This window comes from Procambarus clarkii, chromosome 59 (assembly GCF_040958095.1).
Source record: "Procambarus clarkii isolate CNS0578487 chromosome 59, FALCON_Pclarkii_2.0, whole genome shotgun sequence".
NCBI lineage: Eukaryota > Metazoa > Arthropoda > Malacostraca > Decapoda > Cambaridae > Procambarus > Procambarus clarkii.
In genome coordinates, this window is record NC_091208.1 from 18,708,566 (window position 1) to 18,727,068 (window position 18,503).

Sequence of the window (18,503 nt, forward strand, 5' to 3'; positions counted from 1 at the left end):
TATATCCCCTTTTTCCCATCTCAGAAGAGGGGTAAAATGGGAGTAATGATGATTCATTTTGCAATTGACTATATTCAACAGGAGTTAGAAAAATTAGAAATGTCAATGGTCCCTATTCTACTTGTAGATGATCAGAGAAGAAATGTTCAAGAGTTAAGATGAACAAATAGAAGAGTAAAAGAAGCTGAAAGCTCTAATAAGAAGTTGGGAGGTATTGTATGACTTTTGAGTTTGGTTTTAATCATGGCTACTTATGGATACTCACAGTTTTCATAAAGTTGCTAAGTCAATAGAACATTTGTTACGGTCATGTAATAATTAATAGTCAAACTTTCAGGTAGATTCCCTATCAAAGTAACCAGAAAATGGCGCTTTCTTTTATCAGACTATATCTCTGCCATCTTATTCCCTCCTGTCAGGTGGGTGTAGAGGCGTAGAAATAGCCTAAGCTACTCAGTCCCTTTGAGATATATTTTTTTCTTGTCTCAATAAACATACTTGAACTTGAACGTCAGGTGAGGGGTGGCCACGGGTAGACAAACATTCACCCCTCTTCCCCAACTGATGAGTATTTTTATTGGCAGAGCTTTAAGCAATTTTATATGCTCTAAGAATTACTTTTCATATGCTAACGTTTGTTTGTTATTATCGCTGACTCTTGTATAGCTTTAGTGAAGAAGGCAGCATTGAATAAATGGGAAAAAAATCCCATCTCGTAGGGTGGTTAGTCATACAGGCAGGCGATGAGTCACAATAACGTAGCTGAAGATATGATGACCAAACCATACCTCAGAAGATGGAGAAACCGAAACGTTGTCGTTTCTCTATCTTCTGATGTGTGGTTTGATCATCATAGTCATACATGGCCATGTGATCAGTAGCCCGCACTGGCAAATTTTGGGTGAATTATAAGGATATCTTCAAGAACACGAAATTTTCTGCCCGAAACGCTTTGCATCATAGTGACTTTAGGCATTGTATGTACTAGCTCTATCTATAAATCCATCAATGTTTGTATCACACCTTATATGTATGTACTTTACCTGAATAAACATTTGAATTTTGAATTTGAAAGTTAGTAAAGTGATTGCATAGCTTCAGAGACCTTATACCGGCAGGTCTAAAAAACTTGATGCGGGGTTGGGGGCGGCAAACTTGGAACACAGACTGAGGCTGGGTTCGGGGTGGTCATAGCTTGGATGTGCATAGCTTAAGAATGGATTGCATTACATATATAACAGGGTGTTGGTCGAATGTTAAAAATACGAGTCACATCGTGGAGGAATATAGTCGTTAGTTATAAGGACCCATTGACAAGCCTAACAGTCTTTTTGTCATGGATACCATATACATATTTGCCAGTTGTCTAAGTTGCTGGCATCAACATTCCACTCACACGGGTTCTAAGTCTCTTGTCGAACTGAAACCCATTCAAATGAACATATGTTCTGTCATTTAAGGTGCAATTAAAACTTTGTAAATACATCTATATACATTTTATTTCATACAAGAGATGGGGATGTGGGGGGGGGGGGGGGGGACTTTTTACATCATATCACAAACCAATCTCTATATCGCCCTCTGAGAAAAGTGCACTTTATTACACAATACACACGGCTGCTTGAGGTATATCCAGATTAAAAGCCTCTGCATAACCACAGTGTAAATATCTTAGCAGGCTACAGACTCGCTAAGAAATATTGTAAATCATTCAAAGGAAAGTGACAAATATATATACATCCGTGTTTTTTTGTTACAAACTCTATACTGGGAGACAAATTCGAGCACCTGGCATTAAATGGTGCCTGGGTACTTGAGAGAAGACGGGACAGCCAGTGGAGAAGGGAGAGGTATAGAAGGCGGATAAAGGATGTATAGAGGCAAAAGGGAAGCACACATGTATACACAGTGCGGGGAGCATAGATATATACGCAGTGTAGAGGGAGCATACATGTATACGCAGTGTGAGAGACCACAGATGTATGTCCAGTTTGGGGCTGCACTGATCAGTACATTATGTGTGGAAAAGACAAAGCCACACACACACACATTCGCAAGGAAGCCTAGGCATATTTTATAAGCATCGACTGTGAGATACAGTAACATGCAGTGACCACAACAGTCTTCTCGTGTGTTTTAAAGGGAGGCGATAGCATATTTAACGTGATATAACCACAATCAACTACATCAAGACAAACTTTTTTTCCAAAAGCTTTTGAAGGTTGAGTCCATTGGCAGATACAAGTACCACAAGTTGAGTTTTTCTGCTATTGTGTTTTTAAGCACCATAAGAACAAAAACAAAGGCCTATTGGCCCATACGAGGCAGCTCCTATTTATAACCACCCATAATAGGTTTCATTGATAAAGTCTATGATACTGGAGTAGGATATATCGCGTACCTATTGGTACTGGGATAGGATATACTGCTGATATAAGTATATCAGTGTATCGCTAATATAAGGCCATCTTCCTAGCTGTGTCAATAAACACTTTACATATTTAGTCATAGCAGGACATATAGATTATATTGTGTAGCCTACCATATAATCTACATTAGTATGGTCCTGCGAGATCATCCTGTGGGTACTTCTGCCGCGTTCTCATTTTACAAGAGCCAAACAGCATGCACGTGACTAGGCTTGGCTGGGAACATATAACTTATCTACAACACTGTTTGCACGTATTAAACAGTACGGTTGTACATACTAAACTGTACGGTTGCACGTATTAAACTGTACGGTTGCACGTATTAAACTGTACTGTTGCATATATTAAACTGTACTGTTGCACATATTAAACAGAACTGTTGCACATATTAAACAGTACTGTGTTGCACATACTAAACTACTGTTGCACATATTAAACAGTACTGTTACACATTAAACAGTACTGTGATGCACATACTAAACTACTGTTGCACATATTAAACAGTAGTTACACATATTCAACAGTACTGTGTTGCACATATTAAACTACTGTTGCACATATTAAACTACTGTTGCACATATTAAACAGTACTGTTGCACATATTAAACAGTACTGTTGCACATATTAAGCAGTCTGATATGGGATGCATCATTGTATGCAAATACTTGCATTCAACATGTCCCACCTGATACAAGATAAATAATGACTGAAATGTATTTAGTACTATCTATTGATACTGCAACCTGTACCTTGCATATCTCCAGTTTTTATTATAAAACTTGCAAAATCACAATAAAAAAGGAATATAAACGGGAGTGAAAATAATGTGCAAATGAACAATAAAAATGATGCAAGTGGTCAAAATATTGGCAGTCAGGTTAAAATTATTGAAAGCAGCGAAACTTGGTATTTGTAGCCTATCCACAACTCTGTGTCGATCAGTAATGCTTTAACAGAGAACACTTTACTGCCAATAATATGTTTTCACAATCTTTTGGAACATTACAGAAACATGGTGATCATTTACATATAACTTGTTTGAAAGAGAATCACCTATAGTTCCTGAAAGACAGAGTCCATGTGCTAGAATCACTTAGTCCCTGAAGGAGGAAGTGAATCTATGTGTGACTAAATCTCCCAAGGATTTTCTGGGGTTGTGCTGGGGGCAACACATGGAACTGCTATTTACTGCCGACACCAAGACAGAGCAGTGAGCCAGTCAGACTCCACGGGGGTTCAACATAATCACTTTATCAGCAAAAGGCATGACAGGAGGAAGAGGAGGAGAGGGAGCACTCTAAATGATGGAATGGACGTTTCTCTGAGTTTATTTCAGATTTATCGTTAATTTGGATGAACAACAGCTTTTTCTTGATTATAAACAGCTTTATATCGTATTCCACAAACATTTCCACATGCAGCAGTCACTGCTTGCGATGTTAGCATCCTATAGATACATTATTACGTGGTTATCAGTTTACAAATATATTTAATTCAAATTCTGGGGGCAGACGTGTCTTGTTCATATGGGCTGTCACATAATTGACAACGTATACAGGCGGGACCAAAGAGCTGAAGCTCGATCGCGGAAGATTACAATATTGATTGCTGGAACATTGGACTCGCTTGTGACGGAATGACGAAAAATATATTTATTTGAGCATAATACCATGGTGATATCGTGCGGTACCGTGAAGGTATCGTATGGTACCATGAAGGTATCGCACGGTACCTTGAAAATATCGCACGGTACCATGAAAATATCGCACGATACCCTGAAGGTATCGCACAGTACCATGAAGGTATAGCACGGTACCATGAAGGTATTGTATGGTACATGAAGGTATTATATGGTACATGAAGGTATTGTAAGGTACCATGAAGGTATTGTATGGTACCATATAGGTATCGCACAGTACCTTGAAGCTATTAGACGGTACAATGAAGGTATGGTATGATACCATGAAGGTATGGTATGATACCATGAAGGTATCGTAAGGTACCATGAAGGTATCGGACGCAACCATGAAGGTATCGTATGGTACCATGAAGGCATCGGACGTTACCATAAAGATATAGCATGGTACCATAAAGGTATCGTACGAGACCACGAAGATATCGTACGGCACCACGAAGATATCGTACGGCACCATGAAAGTATCGTACTGAACCATGAACGTATCAGACAACGCCACGAAGGATGTGAACAACGCAGTGGCAAGTATGTGAGCACTGCTGAGGGTATGTGGCGTGGATCAACTTATGTGGCAGGAGGAGGACTTCCTGACGGGGTCTGACTTGCCCGCCACCGCGCACAACTGCAAAGAATATTGAACACCGGCGTCATCTCTACCCCCAAAACTTGATCTGTATATTTCACTGTTACAACCAGGTTTTGCGTGCATGATGTGAATTGTCTTCATGTTCTGCAAACTATAAAGCAACTGCTTTTGTAGAAACTACAAGAATGAGGTCATTATTTTCAAGAAAGGAATTAAAATGAAATATATAAAAGCAAGATTTTGCATAAGCAGTATAGCAGATGTAAGCGAGAATAGGCTGGTCCACTCTGTGCTTACCTCTTTGGTCTTGTTTTGGTCCTTCTTGGGATCCTTGCTTGATATAGCAGGCGCTTGATGTACTTGAAGAGCGCCAGGCGCTATTTGCGAGGCTTCCGCTATTTTACGGTCCTCTTTTTTATCTGGGTCATACAACAAAGTGGTGTTAGTAGGCGTTTTTGGCGCATTAGTAGTAGATTTGCTGTTTGCACTATGTCCATCATCTTTGTCATTTACAGTTTGATTTTGCATTTTGCGTTCCCTTCTCCGTGGAGGAATAAGGAGCGGATCTGGAGCGGTGCTACTTTCACTAGAGTTAGAACATGCCTGAGCTGCTACTGGTGTGGGTGGGGCGGCCGATGATACGGTAGCCTCGCATGCAACTGACGTTTGTGGAATTTTCTTAATAACGCTGTCTCTGTCACAGGGAGTCTCTGACTGTCTCTCAGTTTGTTCATGGGAGTTTATATTGGCCCTTCTACTGTAACATCTACTTCTACTGGCTTGTTCTACATGGTGTCTACTTTCAATGTTTGCATATCTATCTACATGACATCTACTGCTGGGAGTTTTGGCTGCACTTGGACGAGTTGCCTTCACATCATCTGACTCTGAGAGCTGGGTCAGAGGTTCTTCAGTGACAGAGCCATAATTCTGACCACCATCAACTTTGAACAATGTCTCTGACAAATGCCCCTGATTTTGACCAGTCGTAGAATATTCTTCCGAGGGAATATGTTTCAAATCAGTAGTGCACTGTGGAGAGGTTTCCTCTGAGGGGACATGCTTGTTGCTAGTAGTGCTTTCAGACGAAGCTTCTTCAGAGGGGAAATGCCTTTGGCCAGTATTAATATATTTGGACGAAGCTTCGTCTGATGGGGCACGTCTCTGGCCTGTTGCAGTACATTTAAGCGAAGCCTCCTCTGAAGGGTCATCCCTGGCCTTGTCCAAAGACTCTATACTGAGGGTCTTCTTGGCGATCCAGCAGGCCGGAGAGCTAGCTGACTTCCGGATTAGGAATGCAAGGTTGTCGTAGTCACTAAGACTCATCGCTTCGTAAGTGCTACATCGCCAGACGGTTTCTCGAGGGGGACGACGGGGAACTTCACTAGCACCAGTCGCTGTTGGTCGTTCTGGAGAACTTTCATGAGACAACTCTGTTTTCTGCTGGTTCATAACATTCATCCTGATGTTTCTATCATCGCTGGTTGGAACATTTGGTCCATTTTGATCTTCCTGTTCATCTGCTACGTGGTGATCTTCCTGCTCGTCTGCCAGGTGGTGATCTTCCTGCTCGTCTGCTACGTGGTGATCTTCCTGTTCGTCTGCTAGGTGGTGATCTTCCTGCTCGTCTGCCAGGTGGTGATCATCCTGTTCGTCTGCTAGGTGGTGATCTTCCTGCTCGTCTGCCAGGTGGTGATCATCCTGTTCGTCTGCTAGGTGGTGATCTTCTTGTTCGTCTGCCAGGTGGTGATCTTCCTGTTCGTCTGCTAGGTGGTGATCTTCTTGTTCGTCTGCCAGGTGGTGATCTTCCTGTTCGTCTGCTAGGTGGTGATCATCCTGTTCGTCTGCCAGGTGGTGATCTTCCTGTTCGTCTGCTAGGTGGTGATCTTCTTGTTCGTCTGCTAGGTGGTGATCTTCCTGTTCGTCTGCTAGGTGGTGATCTTCCTGTTCGTCTGCCAGGTGGTGATCTTCCTGTTCGTCTGCTAGGTGGTGATCTTCTTGTTCGTCTGCCAGGTGGTGATCTTCCTGTTCGTCTGCTAGGTGGTGATCTTCCTGCTCGTCTGCCAAGTGGTGATCTTCCTGTTCGTCTGCCAGATGGTGATCTTCCTGGGTAACACTGTTGACATGAGCTTCACATTTGTCCTCATCACCGTTGGTGGACGCCACCGTGGTGGGGGAAGTGCACGGTACGCTGCCCTCGTCTTGACCTCTCTCCTCCTCTGTTGCTGGTGAGGAAATTCCCTCATCGAATACCTTTCTGGAGGGAATTTCCTCACCGGTTTGAGTATTTATTTCCTTGGCGCTGGTTCGGACGCAACTGAGGAGTTCCTGTGTGGTGGCTGGGTCGCTTTTCTTTTGTTTGTCAGTCACGGCTTCAGTCTCCATATATGCTTTACTTGCTAATATTTGATGATTTGGTTTTAGGCTGGGTGTATTTAAGTCAGTATCCTCTAAATCAATGCCTTCTGATAACCGAGAAACATATTTGGAACTCTTCTTTGACTCTGAGTTCGCAGTGTTGACCACCCCGAGAAACGTTCCTCCGGTGATTTTGCTGTCAGTAGGAGTGATATGTTGTGAAATAGTCCCGTGATGGATGACGACAGCACCTTCTTCAACAGGTCTCAAGTTGCTACTTTCCTCGGGCACATGCACATGAACTTTCATGAGGAGCACTGAGTCCTTTTCTGTGGTTCTGCTCTTGGTACGTGGCGCGGGGCTATCAACCCTGCCTTGGGATTTGGTGATCTTGCCGACCCCGCAGTACTTAGGAGTCACGCCTGCTGGTGCTCCTCCTCCCCGTGTGGGGACCACAGCGAAGGGCCTCGCGTCCTCGGCTTGCTGCTTCCCGCATATGTGTTCAACAGAGCGTCCCTTCACCGTCCTACTGCCGGAGTCTTCAGTCAAGCGAGCATCCACCCAGGCTAGACTCGCGTCGACTTTAGCCAAGCAGTCATCCATTTTATTCACTGCTGTTTTGTCTCCTAAATTTTCTTTAAGAGCAGAACTATTGGATAAAGTCGCGGCTGCTGTTGGTTTGGGTTTTACAAGTTTCATATTAGTAGAATGAGCGTAAATTATGTTTTCCACATTACTCTCTTTTCTTTCTTCCTCTGAAAGTTTACACTGTAATTTTTGTACAATTTCTTCTTTAGTCTCACTTGCATCTACTGTGATATCGCCTGTGTCAAGTTCCATGTGAATTACAATCCTTTCAACATCATCTGATTTCCCTTGAGTTGTATTGATATCTTCTGCGTTTCCTTCATTATTTATTTCTGCATCAATCTGCAGGTTGTTAACTTCATCGTCGTGAGTCGTGACTGTCACTGATTCGACGGTCAATGGTTCGCTGTCCTCTCTTTCAAGTAAATCATTTACCCCTGTTGCTGCCCTCGCATCATAGGACGGTTCAGTACTTTTACACTCATCTCGCTTGACTGCACTATCTTCACTACATTCATGAACTACACTAACTTTACATTCTTTGATTTTAGTTTCTGACAAGGATAAACTCGATTCATATCCACTCGTCTGTGAATCAGATTTTTGGAGGTTACCTTCCATGTAGTGAGAGTCAACAGATAACTGATTTGGGTCTAGCAAAGTGTTAGTTATATCTACGATTATGTTAGTATCTTCTTTGGCTAAACACTCTGCATTACTCACCGAATCTGCAAGCAAATTGAAAGTTGTTTTCTCAACTGGTTCAGTTTCTCCATCTCTAGTACAAGTTCTAGATTTTGTGGTGTCACTCTCTTGATCGTACATGTCTATCTCTACTGAAGGCATAATGTTTTTCTTTCTCTCATCACTAACAGCTGTAATGTTCGCAATGCCAGAGACCTCAATTCCTGGCGATGGACTATTTGTTCTCGAGGGAATGTTGTCACTGTCTTCTTCGTTTCCATCGTTTTCACTCTCGCTCTCTTCTACTCCAAGTTCCTCATCCAATATATCCTCTATTTCATCCTCGCTTTTGATCTCGTCACATTCACTGTTGTACTCTTCACCTAATCCTTTGTCACCTTCGTCTGTTTCTCTTTCCTCATCTTCGTCTGAATCAATTTCGTCATCTGCATCTTCTTCAACATCAATTTCCGTTCTCATTTTCTCCATAATACTTCGTTTGCTCTTCTCAACGCCAGTCATGAACTCTGGCTCAATCTGCGGGTTCTGTGAAGTAGAGTGAAAGAACTCCGTCGTCGTCGCTGCCTCACTGATTTCACTCGTATCCATATCAAGAGTTTCGGTTGCTTCACTCGCTTCACTCAGGTCGTCTTGCCACTGTTTTTCCTGCGAGACACATGGCATCGTTGCCTGTGACTCCCTTGGGCTGGTTTGGTCTAACTGGGAGTCTGCTTCCCACCATGGAGTATCCCTAAAGACCACGCTAGCTTGGAGTCTCTCCCCTTCACTCACACTGTACATGGTACTGGTGTCGCTGAGCAGGCTATCGTTGGCGTCCTCGAAGTCATCTGTTCTACTCGATGACTCCATTTCATCCTCATTCGATTCTGATATGCTACTTTCATCTTCCTCCTCGTCCTCCTCGTCTCTACTTGCAGTTACCTCGTCCTCCTCTTCTTCACTGACTGAAGAGTAACAGTTAAATAAGTGTGCAGTGTCCGAGCTTTTTTTTAATTCACTCCAGAAGCCCTTGGATTTCTCTTGCTCAGTAAACTCCTCTGTCTCCCACCATGGTTTGTCCTCGTCTTTGAAGAATTCTTTGGCCGATATCACATTTTTCTTTTCCTCTTCCTCTGTCTCCCACCATGGCTTTTCATCTTTGAAATAGTCTTTGGCTGATATTTTCTTAGGCATCCCTTCTGCCCCTTCACATTCATCAGCGGAAACTCCCTGGGATGTGTCCAGGTCCTCGACGGCGTCCCTCCACCAGCACTCATCGTCCCTGAAGAACTCTTTAGCTGATATATATTGTGGGTTATTTTCCTTTTCATCAGCTCTGCCAAGGTTCTCTTTATCGCTTTGATCTTCCCACCAATTGCTATCTTCTTTGAAGAACTCTTTCGCAGATACGACTTCGGGTTTTTCCTCCCAGTTCTCCCAGAAGGCGGCGTGATCTTCCTCGAAGAGCTCTTTGGCAGAAATCACCTTCGGCTTTTCCATCCATGCTTCCAGCCAGTCATCTTCATCCTTGAAGGCCTCCTCGACAGTGAGGACCTCGTAAGCATTGGACATTTTCCAGTAGGCATCTTCTTCGGTGTCGTCAGTCTCCTCCTCGTCCTCAATCGTCTCGCTCCTCCCTTCCACTGCGGAGCTGGAGTCGGCGTCCTCAGTGATATATCCGTCCTAAATTAGTACACATGCATTCAGAAACTAGAGCCTCGGATAGTGAGCTAGACATAACAAGACGGGCAAGTTCTAGTGTGTGATAGTCTTGTCTTGCTGCGGCTGCCTCTGGGGCGCCTGGTTAAGTTTGACCGGGACAAGTTTGAAAGCCCTGATGGTTAGCCGAGGCCAAACGAAGGAATTAAAACAAGAGTTTCTGCAGGTTATATCGTGATTTTTTTTTTTACAGGAAAAGCTAACGAATAGGAAACAATAATGAATGTCAAAATGATACACGTTCTAAAAGGCGACATTTATTCTAGGAAAGAAAATGTAAAAATTAAGACGAAGATGATGCTACCAAGCAAACGTTTTGACGGAAGACATAAAGAAAGCTTAATAAGACAAAAAAAAGTGAGAAAAACACAAAAATAAACGGTAGGCAGAGAAAATGGGAAGAAAAACAATTTGTAAAAAATATCGGCCAATTATACATAGACAAAAATCTCTCATACAGAAGCCCAGGACAAATATGCTCATTTTTTTTTTTAGTTTCCAGAGTGTTATTTACACCAGAAGGTTCAAAGCAGCGATTTATTTACTTTTCCTTATCCATTAATAAAGCTTCCTCCACTTTCTACCACTACTTACTTCAAACAGCCTATAGACATCTTCGAGAGCTACAATTTTGTCGTCTTCAGGCCGGGGTTCTTTCTTGGCGAGCGCGGCCATCTGCCGAAGGATGTCGTAGAGGCCTTGTCGCTTGGCCTCTTCGCGGGGGTTGAGTCCGGTGCCCTCAACCTCTGCGAACTGGTCAGCCCCCGCGCGCACCAGCCCCACCACCTTGTCGGCGTCGTTGTGTCTCACAGCCAGGTACAGGTGTTTCAACAGCTGCGCACAAGCAGAAAGAGTGACAGGTATTTCACAGCTACGTAGAGGAGATTATGTATAGAGTGACATATGAGTTTCAATAGCAGCGTACATAGAAGTTTCAGTAGTAACATACACACGGGTGTTTCAACAACAGCACACATTGGTGTTTCAATAGTAGAACATATATTTGTTTCCGGGATATTATTAAGAAAGAGACAGAGAAAACGTCAATAAACAAATAGATATAGACAAATTGGAAAAGGTATTGACGTGACTCAGTTATGGACACAAAACAAGAAACGCCACAGCTAACATTTATCCTCGTTGCTACAACAACTAACACGAGGAGAAAGCTAATACCTCGCAGGAAGACCCACCATGTCGGTGTAGAGGAGGCCATCCTTACTCCTGACGGAGGTGTCGGCGCCGCGCTCCAGCAGGAGGTGGACGGTGTCCACGCTACCCTCGCTGGCCGCCCAGTGCAGCGGGGTCTGACCCATCCAGTCTTGGGCGTTGATGTCCGAGCCTTCGTCCAGCAACACCTGCATGATCTGCAACCCACAGGTATTGTCTTCAACTCACAGTGAAAGCATACAACACAGCAAGTGTTTACAACACACAGCGAACACATCCAACATGACACACATGTCTCTACAACACACAGTGAACACATCCAACATGACACACATGTCTCTACAACACACAGTGAACACATCCAACATGACACACATGTCTCTACAACACACAGTGAACACATCCAACATGACACACATGTCTCTACAACACACAGTGAACGCATCCAACATGACACACACGTCTACAACACACAGTGAACACATCCAACATGACACACACGTCTACAACACACAGTGAACTCATCCAACATGACACACATGTCTCTACAACACACAGTGAACGCATCCAACATGACACACATGTCTCTACAACACACAGTGAACACATCCAACATGACACACATGTCTCTACAACACACAGTGAACACATCCAACATGACACACATGTCTCTACAACACATAGTGAACACATCCAACATGACACACATGTCTCTACAACACACAGTGAACACATCCAACATGACACACATGTCTCTACAACACATAGTGAACCTTTAAAATAACAGTAAACACATAATTTATTATTTACTTAAAATAATAAATAATATTACTAACAAAAATGGCAAAAATAATTAGCTTAAATATATAATAAATAAATTTCACACATCTACAAATTCAAGTTGACTTTTGTTAACAATTTCTCTTGGGTGGAACAAATATATGCAAACATAGCTAGAATATCGTATGAAGTGAACCAAATCAATAAAAAAAACTTCCAGTAACAGTGTAGACAAAGTGTTGTTCCCGTGAAATTAGGTGGTGGTGGTGGTGCAGTGGTAGAACACTCGCCCAGCGCTTCGCGAGCGCTTTGGCCTGGGTTCGTATCCTGGCCGGGAAGGATTGACTGGGTGCCAATCCTTAACTGTAACATCCCAACAGTGAATGGGATACTGGTTGTTAAACCCTTTGGCGGGTCGTATTCTGGGGAAAATTAGGATTAATGACCTGCCCGAAACGCTATGCGTGCTAGTGGCTTTACAAGAATGTAAGAACTCTTGTATATAAAAAAATGCATCTATCATACCTGGCTGGAGTTATTGTTGTACCGGATGGATGCTCGCTTGACTGTTATTGTTGTACCGAATGGATGCTCGCTTGACTGTTATTGTTGTACCGGATGGATGCTCGCTTGACTGTTATTGTTGTACCGGATGGATGCTCGCTTGACTGTTATTGTTGTACCGGATGGATGCTCGCTTGACTGTTATTGTTGTACCGGATGGATGCTCGCTTGACTGTTATTGTTGTACCGAATGGATGCTCGCTTGACTGTTATTGTTGTACCGGATGGATGCTCGCTTGACTGTTATTGTTGTACCGGATGGATGCTCGCTTGACTGTTATTGTTGTACCGGATGGATGCTCGCTTGACTGTTATTGTTGTACCGGATGGATGCTCGCTTGACTGTTATTGTTGTACCGGATGGATGCTCGCTTGACTGTTATTGTTGTACCGAATGGATGCTCGCTTGACTGTTATTGTTGTACCGGATGGATGCTCGCTTGACTGTTATTGTTGTACCGGATGGATGCTCGCTTGACTGTTATTGTTGTACCGGATGGATGCTCGCTTGACTGTTATTGTTGTACCGGATGGATGCTCGCTTGACTGTTATTGTTGTACCGGATGGATGCTCGCTTGACTGTTATTGTTGTACCGGATGGATGCTCGCTTGACTGTTATTGTTGTACCGGATGGATGCTCGCTTGACTGTTATTGTTTTGGTGACCGGCAGATCAGCTGTGACTCACATGTATACAGGTTGTGCAATGTACTCTCTTATTTTATGTGTGTTCTAACTTTAGTTCGTATGCAGTTTGGTTATTGTTACAGTGAATAGAAAGTGCTTAAACTGTATACAGATACTGTATATTATATGCCTTGGTATTATTGCAAGATATAACTGCAGCAGTCCCCGTGGCGCAGTGGTAAAACACTCGCCCGGTGCTTCGCGAGCGCTTTGACCTGGGTTCATATCCTGGTCGGGGAGGATTGACTGGGCGCCAATCCTTAACTGTAGCCTCTGTTTACTCAACAGTGAATGGATACCTGGTTGCTAAACGATTTGGTGAGTCGTATTCCGGGGAAAATTAGGATTAAGAACTTGCCCGAAACGCAAACTGCACTGAAGTTTGACCATGTAGAAATGTACAGGAGTTCGGTATAGGAGTAGTTTGTCGTGCCTTGAAGGGGGGTGAGCTTCCTTGTGACAGGCAGCCAGTAGGAGGAAGGGCTCACCTGATGATTGCCGCGGTAGGCAGCCAGTAGGAGGGGCGTCCTGCCGTGGGAGTCGACAGCGTTGACGTTGGCGCCACACTCCAGCAGCAAGAAGCAGATGTCAAGCGTCCCCTGCACCATTAGACACATGGCCGACATATGGTCATATCCAGTACTTTGTTACGCACTACCTACGATACCAGCTGGCACAACTACCTACGCTACCAGCTGGCACAACTACCTACACTACCAGCTGGCACAACTACCTACACTACCAGCTGGCACAACTACCTACACTACCAGCTGGCACAACTACCTACACTACCAGCTGGCACAACTACCCACACTACCAGCTGGCACAACTACCTACACTACCAGCTGGCACAACTACCTACACTACCAGCTGGCACAACTACCCACACTACCAGCTGGCACAACTACCTACACTACCAGCTGGTACAACTACCCACACTACCAGCTGGCACAACTACCTACACTACCAGCTGGCACAACTACCTACACTACCAGCTGGCACAACTACCTACACTACCAGCTGGCACAACTACCTACACTACCAGCTGGCACAACTACCCACACTACCAGCTGGCACAACTACCTACACTACCAGCTGGCACAACTACCTACACTACCAGCTGGCACAACTACCTACACTACCAGCTGGCACAACTACCCACACTACCAGCTGGCTCAACTACCTACACTACCAGCTGGCACAACTACCCACACTACCAGCTGGCTCAACTACCTACACTACAAGCTGGCACAACTACCTACTCTACCAGCTGGCACAACTACCCACACTACCAGCTGGCTCAACTACCTACACTACCAGCTGGCACAACTACCTACACTACCAGCTGGCACAACTACCCACACTACCAGCTGGCTCAACTACCTACACTACCAGCTGGCACAACTACCTACACTACCAGCTGGCACAACTACCTACACTACCAGCTGGCTCAACTACCCACACTACCAGCTGGCACAACTACCTACACTACCAGCTGGCTCAACTACCTACACTACCAGCTGGCACAACTACCTACACTACCAGCTGGCATAACTACCTACACTACCAGCTGGCACAACTACCTACACTACCAGCTGGCACAACTACCTACACTACCAACTGGCACAACTACCTACACTACCAGCTGGCACAACTACCTACACTACCAGCTGGCACAACTACCTACACTACCAGCTGGCACAACTACCTACACTACCAGCTGGCACAACTACCTACACTACCAGCTGGCACAACTATATCTTTGGCTATAAGAGGTGAGGAATATCTATGATATCTTAGGGTATAACAAGTGAATAATATCTATGATATCATAGGTTATAACAAGTGAATAACATCTGTGCTATATCAAGTTAGGAATATCTATGATATCTTAGGCGATTGCAAATGATTAATATCTTCGATATCTTAGACTATAACAAGTGAATAATATCTATGATATCTTAGACTATAATAACTGAATAATATATATGATGTCTTGGATTATAATAACTAAATAATATATATGATATCTTAGTTATAATAACTGAATAATATATATGATATTTTAGGCTATAACAAATGAATAATATTTATGATATCTTAGACTAGAAGTGAATAATATCTATAATACCTTAAGACATAATAAGTTAGGAATATCTATGATATCTTAGGCTATAACAAATGAATAATATCTATGATGTCTTAGGCATTAGCAAGTTAGTAATATCTATGATATTTTAAGCATTAGCAAGTGAGTAATATCTATGATATTTTAGGCATTAGCAAGTGAGTAATATCTATGATGTCTTAGGCATTAGCAAGTGAGTAATATCTATGATGTCTTAGGCATTAGCAAGTGAGTAATATCTATGATGTCTTAGGCATTAGCAAGTGAGTAATATCTATGATGTCTTAGGCATTAGCAAGTGAGTAATATCGAGTAATATCCGGATATAATCGAGTCTGCATGAAAGTCGCTAGTGAGGAGGAACAGTGTCGAGGGCTTTCTGGCAATCCAGGAAAATGCAATCTTCCTAGCCCTCTCTCTCTCTCTCTTGTTTGATTGCTGTCTTGTCATAGAACTCAATGACAAGATAACTTGTCGTAGAGTTTTATTGTTAGTAAAGCAAGATTTTTCTTTGTTGAATCCATGTTAATTTTTGGAAACCAAATTTATATGTTCTATATGATCAACGAGGCTTTTTTTTAGCATCTAAAAGATAGTCTGTTTTGTGATGTAGGCCATACCCAAGGTGTGGGTAGTAGTGTGGAGGCCATACTCATTGTATGAATGGTAGTATTGAGGCCTACCAATGGTATGGGTGGTAGTGTGGAGGTCATACCCAAGGTGTGGGTGGTAGTGCAAGGTAGAGTAGGGGAGGGGGGGGGACCACACCTGTAGTGTGGATGGTAGTGAGAAGGCCCCACACCCAAGGTATGGATAGGAGTGTGGAGGAGGGGGGGGCAAGGGCTGGGACCCACCTTGTAGACAGCGTGGTGGAGCAGGGTCCAGCCGCGAGGGTCTCGACTGTTAGGGTCACCGCCCCACGCCAGTCCTGCCATCACTTGAGTCCTGTCCTCTGTCCGAACTGCACGGATCAGCGCCTGTAACATGGTCATAATAATAATAATAATAATAATAATAATAATAATAATAATAATAATAATAATAATAATAATAATAATAATACATGTTATTCAGTGTGACAAAAGGCTAGATCAGTGATTCAAGCCCGAATGTTTTGTATATTTCTTATGTTCTTCATTTGAAAATGTAGTTGAAAAATTAACTCTCCAAAATGAGTGTTTACAATTTTATACGGCCTAACACTAAGAAAAAAAGATGCATTTCGTGGTGTTGCATAGGGTCAATAGGCTTTCCACAGTTTTCTTGCTTCCCCATAACATATGTTGGCTGGGGCATTGTACTGGATATTCCACCTTGGTCTTGAAGATGATAGAATGTATCCGAGTGTGAGCTGTTAATAGTTCGCTGAAGTTGTTAGATATGTTGTGCTTCACCAATGTATAGTTTTCTAATGTCGTTTTTCTAATGTCGTCCGGATATCTCTGGTGATGATCTGGTTAGGTGTAGAAATTATATGTTCTTTGATGGGGGCCCTGTTTGCTTGTGCATTGTGAGACGCCTTGAAAGAGAGGTTTTCTTCCCTATATATTGAAGATTGTTGGGTGATGAGAGTCCCCAAATGGGCACATGAAGGCATAGACGACATTCGTCTTTTTCAAGGCGTTTCACTTCATATCGGGAGAGTTCTCCATGAGTAGGCTGGCGGTGAAATAGCAAGTGAGAGAGAATGAGAATATAATCCAAGAAAATAAACACATATGTATACACATAAATAATACACACGGGGAGCAAGAGTGACAAGCACACCACAGTAAGGGTGATCTTACGCACGCCACCAGGTCGACCACACTGGGGGAGCAATGATCACCCCGTCAGGCATACCTGAAGCCTCCGTCACTATGTGATGGAGTGCGAATATAAACGTGATTTTAGAAACAATTATATAACAAATGTTCAAGAAATGTGTAAATGTTTAATTCAAAATGATCTACTATATTTTAGCCTCACCAGGCAAAACCACACTGTGGGAGCCATTTACACCAGATTGATTTATCGATGAAGATTAAGCCACCCAAGAGGTGGCAAGGGCATAAATAGCCCGTAAAGTAATATCTAATATTCGTAAGTGATAGATTTTAGGGAATGAATGTGATCTTTGGTCATGAACATATACACCACACTCAAGGATCCATATATAACCTCTCAGGCTGCTGCACCTCACCAGATCCGAGTAGAGAAGTCCGCTCTTATTTTTGACGGTATCTACGGCGCCCTTCTCCATGAGGAGCTCGACGGCTGCGGTCTGGCCCCACCTGGCGGCAGCGTGAAGGGGCGTGTTGCCCTGGTCGTCGGCGGCGTTGAGCTTTGCTCCCCGACCCACCAGCACCGTGATCACGTCCTCCGCTCCTTCCCTCGCCGCCTCGTGTAGGGGAGTCGACCCATTCTTGTCCTAGAGAGAGAGACCATTGTCAAGGATGAAGGTACGTGAAAAGACATCCGTTAGTGCATTTTCACTGTTATATGTACCTTATAAATTGTGCACACGAAGCAAACCAGCTACAGATAATTTTATTCGGATGAGGCTTCTTGATTAACTGGTGTGTGTGTGGAGAGCAGTGAGTATTCACCTGGACATTGACCGTTGCGCCCTTGTCCAGGAGCGCCTTAAGAACGAAGAGGTGGCCCCAGTAGGCGGCGTGGTGCAGGGGAGTCTTGCCCCCTGCGTCAGTAAGGTTTGGGTTCGCGCCACCCTCCAGCAAGGCGTCCGTAATCAGCACATCACCCTGTGAGAAGAGCAGTCTTAGTGTGGGACTGTCAGTCTTAGTGTAGAGAGAGTAGGCTTTAGTGTGGGGAGAGTTGGTCTTAATGTGGAGAGAGTAGGCCTTAGTGTGGGACTGTCAGTCTTAATGTGGAGAGAGTAGGCCTTAGTGTGGGACTGTCAGTCTTAATGTGGAGAGAGTAGGCCTTAGTGTGGGGGGAGAGTAGGCCTTAGTGTGGGGGGAGAGTAGGCCTTAGTGTAAGGAGAACAATCTCATACAAACAATATGGGTAGACAATCATTACGCTGAAACGGAAGAATGTAAAATATTGTGAAACAGCTCAAGAAATCAAGGAATTCAAAATTTCGATCAGTATTTGGTAGTGAAAGTCAC

The 18,503-nt window shown here is 43.6% G+C and overlaps 1 protein-coding gene and 1 long non-coding RNA gene across 4 annotated transcripts in view; one reads left to right on the forward strand and one right to left on the reverse strand.

Annotated features, from left to right (window-relative positions):
• Positions 1-18,503, forward strand: part of LOC138353681 (uncharacterized) — a 310,023-nt gene that overhangs the window by 149,348 nt on the left and 142,172 nt on the right. The gene's annotated exons all lie outside the window — the stretch shown is intronic.
• The window catches only part of LOC123768127 (uncharacterized), a 111,958-nt gene continuing 94,936 nt past the window's right edge, over positions 1,482-18,503 (reverse strand). For 2 of the 3 annotated variants that reach the window (XM_069306894.1, XM_045758463.2), the window contains exons 9-15: positions 17,979-18,134; positions 17,573-17,800; positions 16,245-16,367; positions 13,751-13,861; positions 11,254-11,427; positions 10,655-10,894; positions 1,482-10,024 (exon numbers count right to left, since the gene is read on the reverse strand). In XM_069306894.1, coding sequence (XP_069162995.1) covers positions 4,889-10,024; positions 10,655-10,894; positions 11,254-11,427; positions 13,751-13,861; positions 16,245-16,367; positions 17,573-17,800; positions 17,979-18,134 — 6,168 coding nt within the window. In that variant the 3' untranslated portion in view covers positions 1,482-4,888. The remainder of the gene's footprint in view (positions 10,025-10,654; positions 10,895-11,253; positions 11,428-13,750; positions 13,862-16,244; positions 16,368-17,572; positions 17,801-17,978; positions 18,135-18,503) is intronic. The other variant, XM_045758464.2, reaches the window with a different exon arrangement.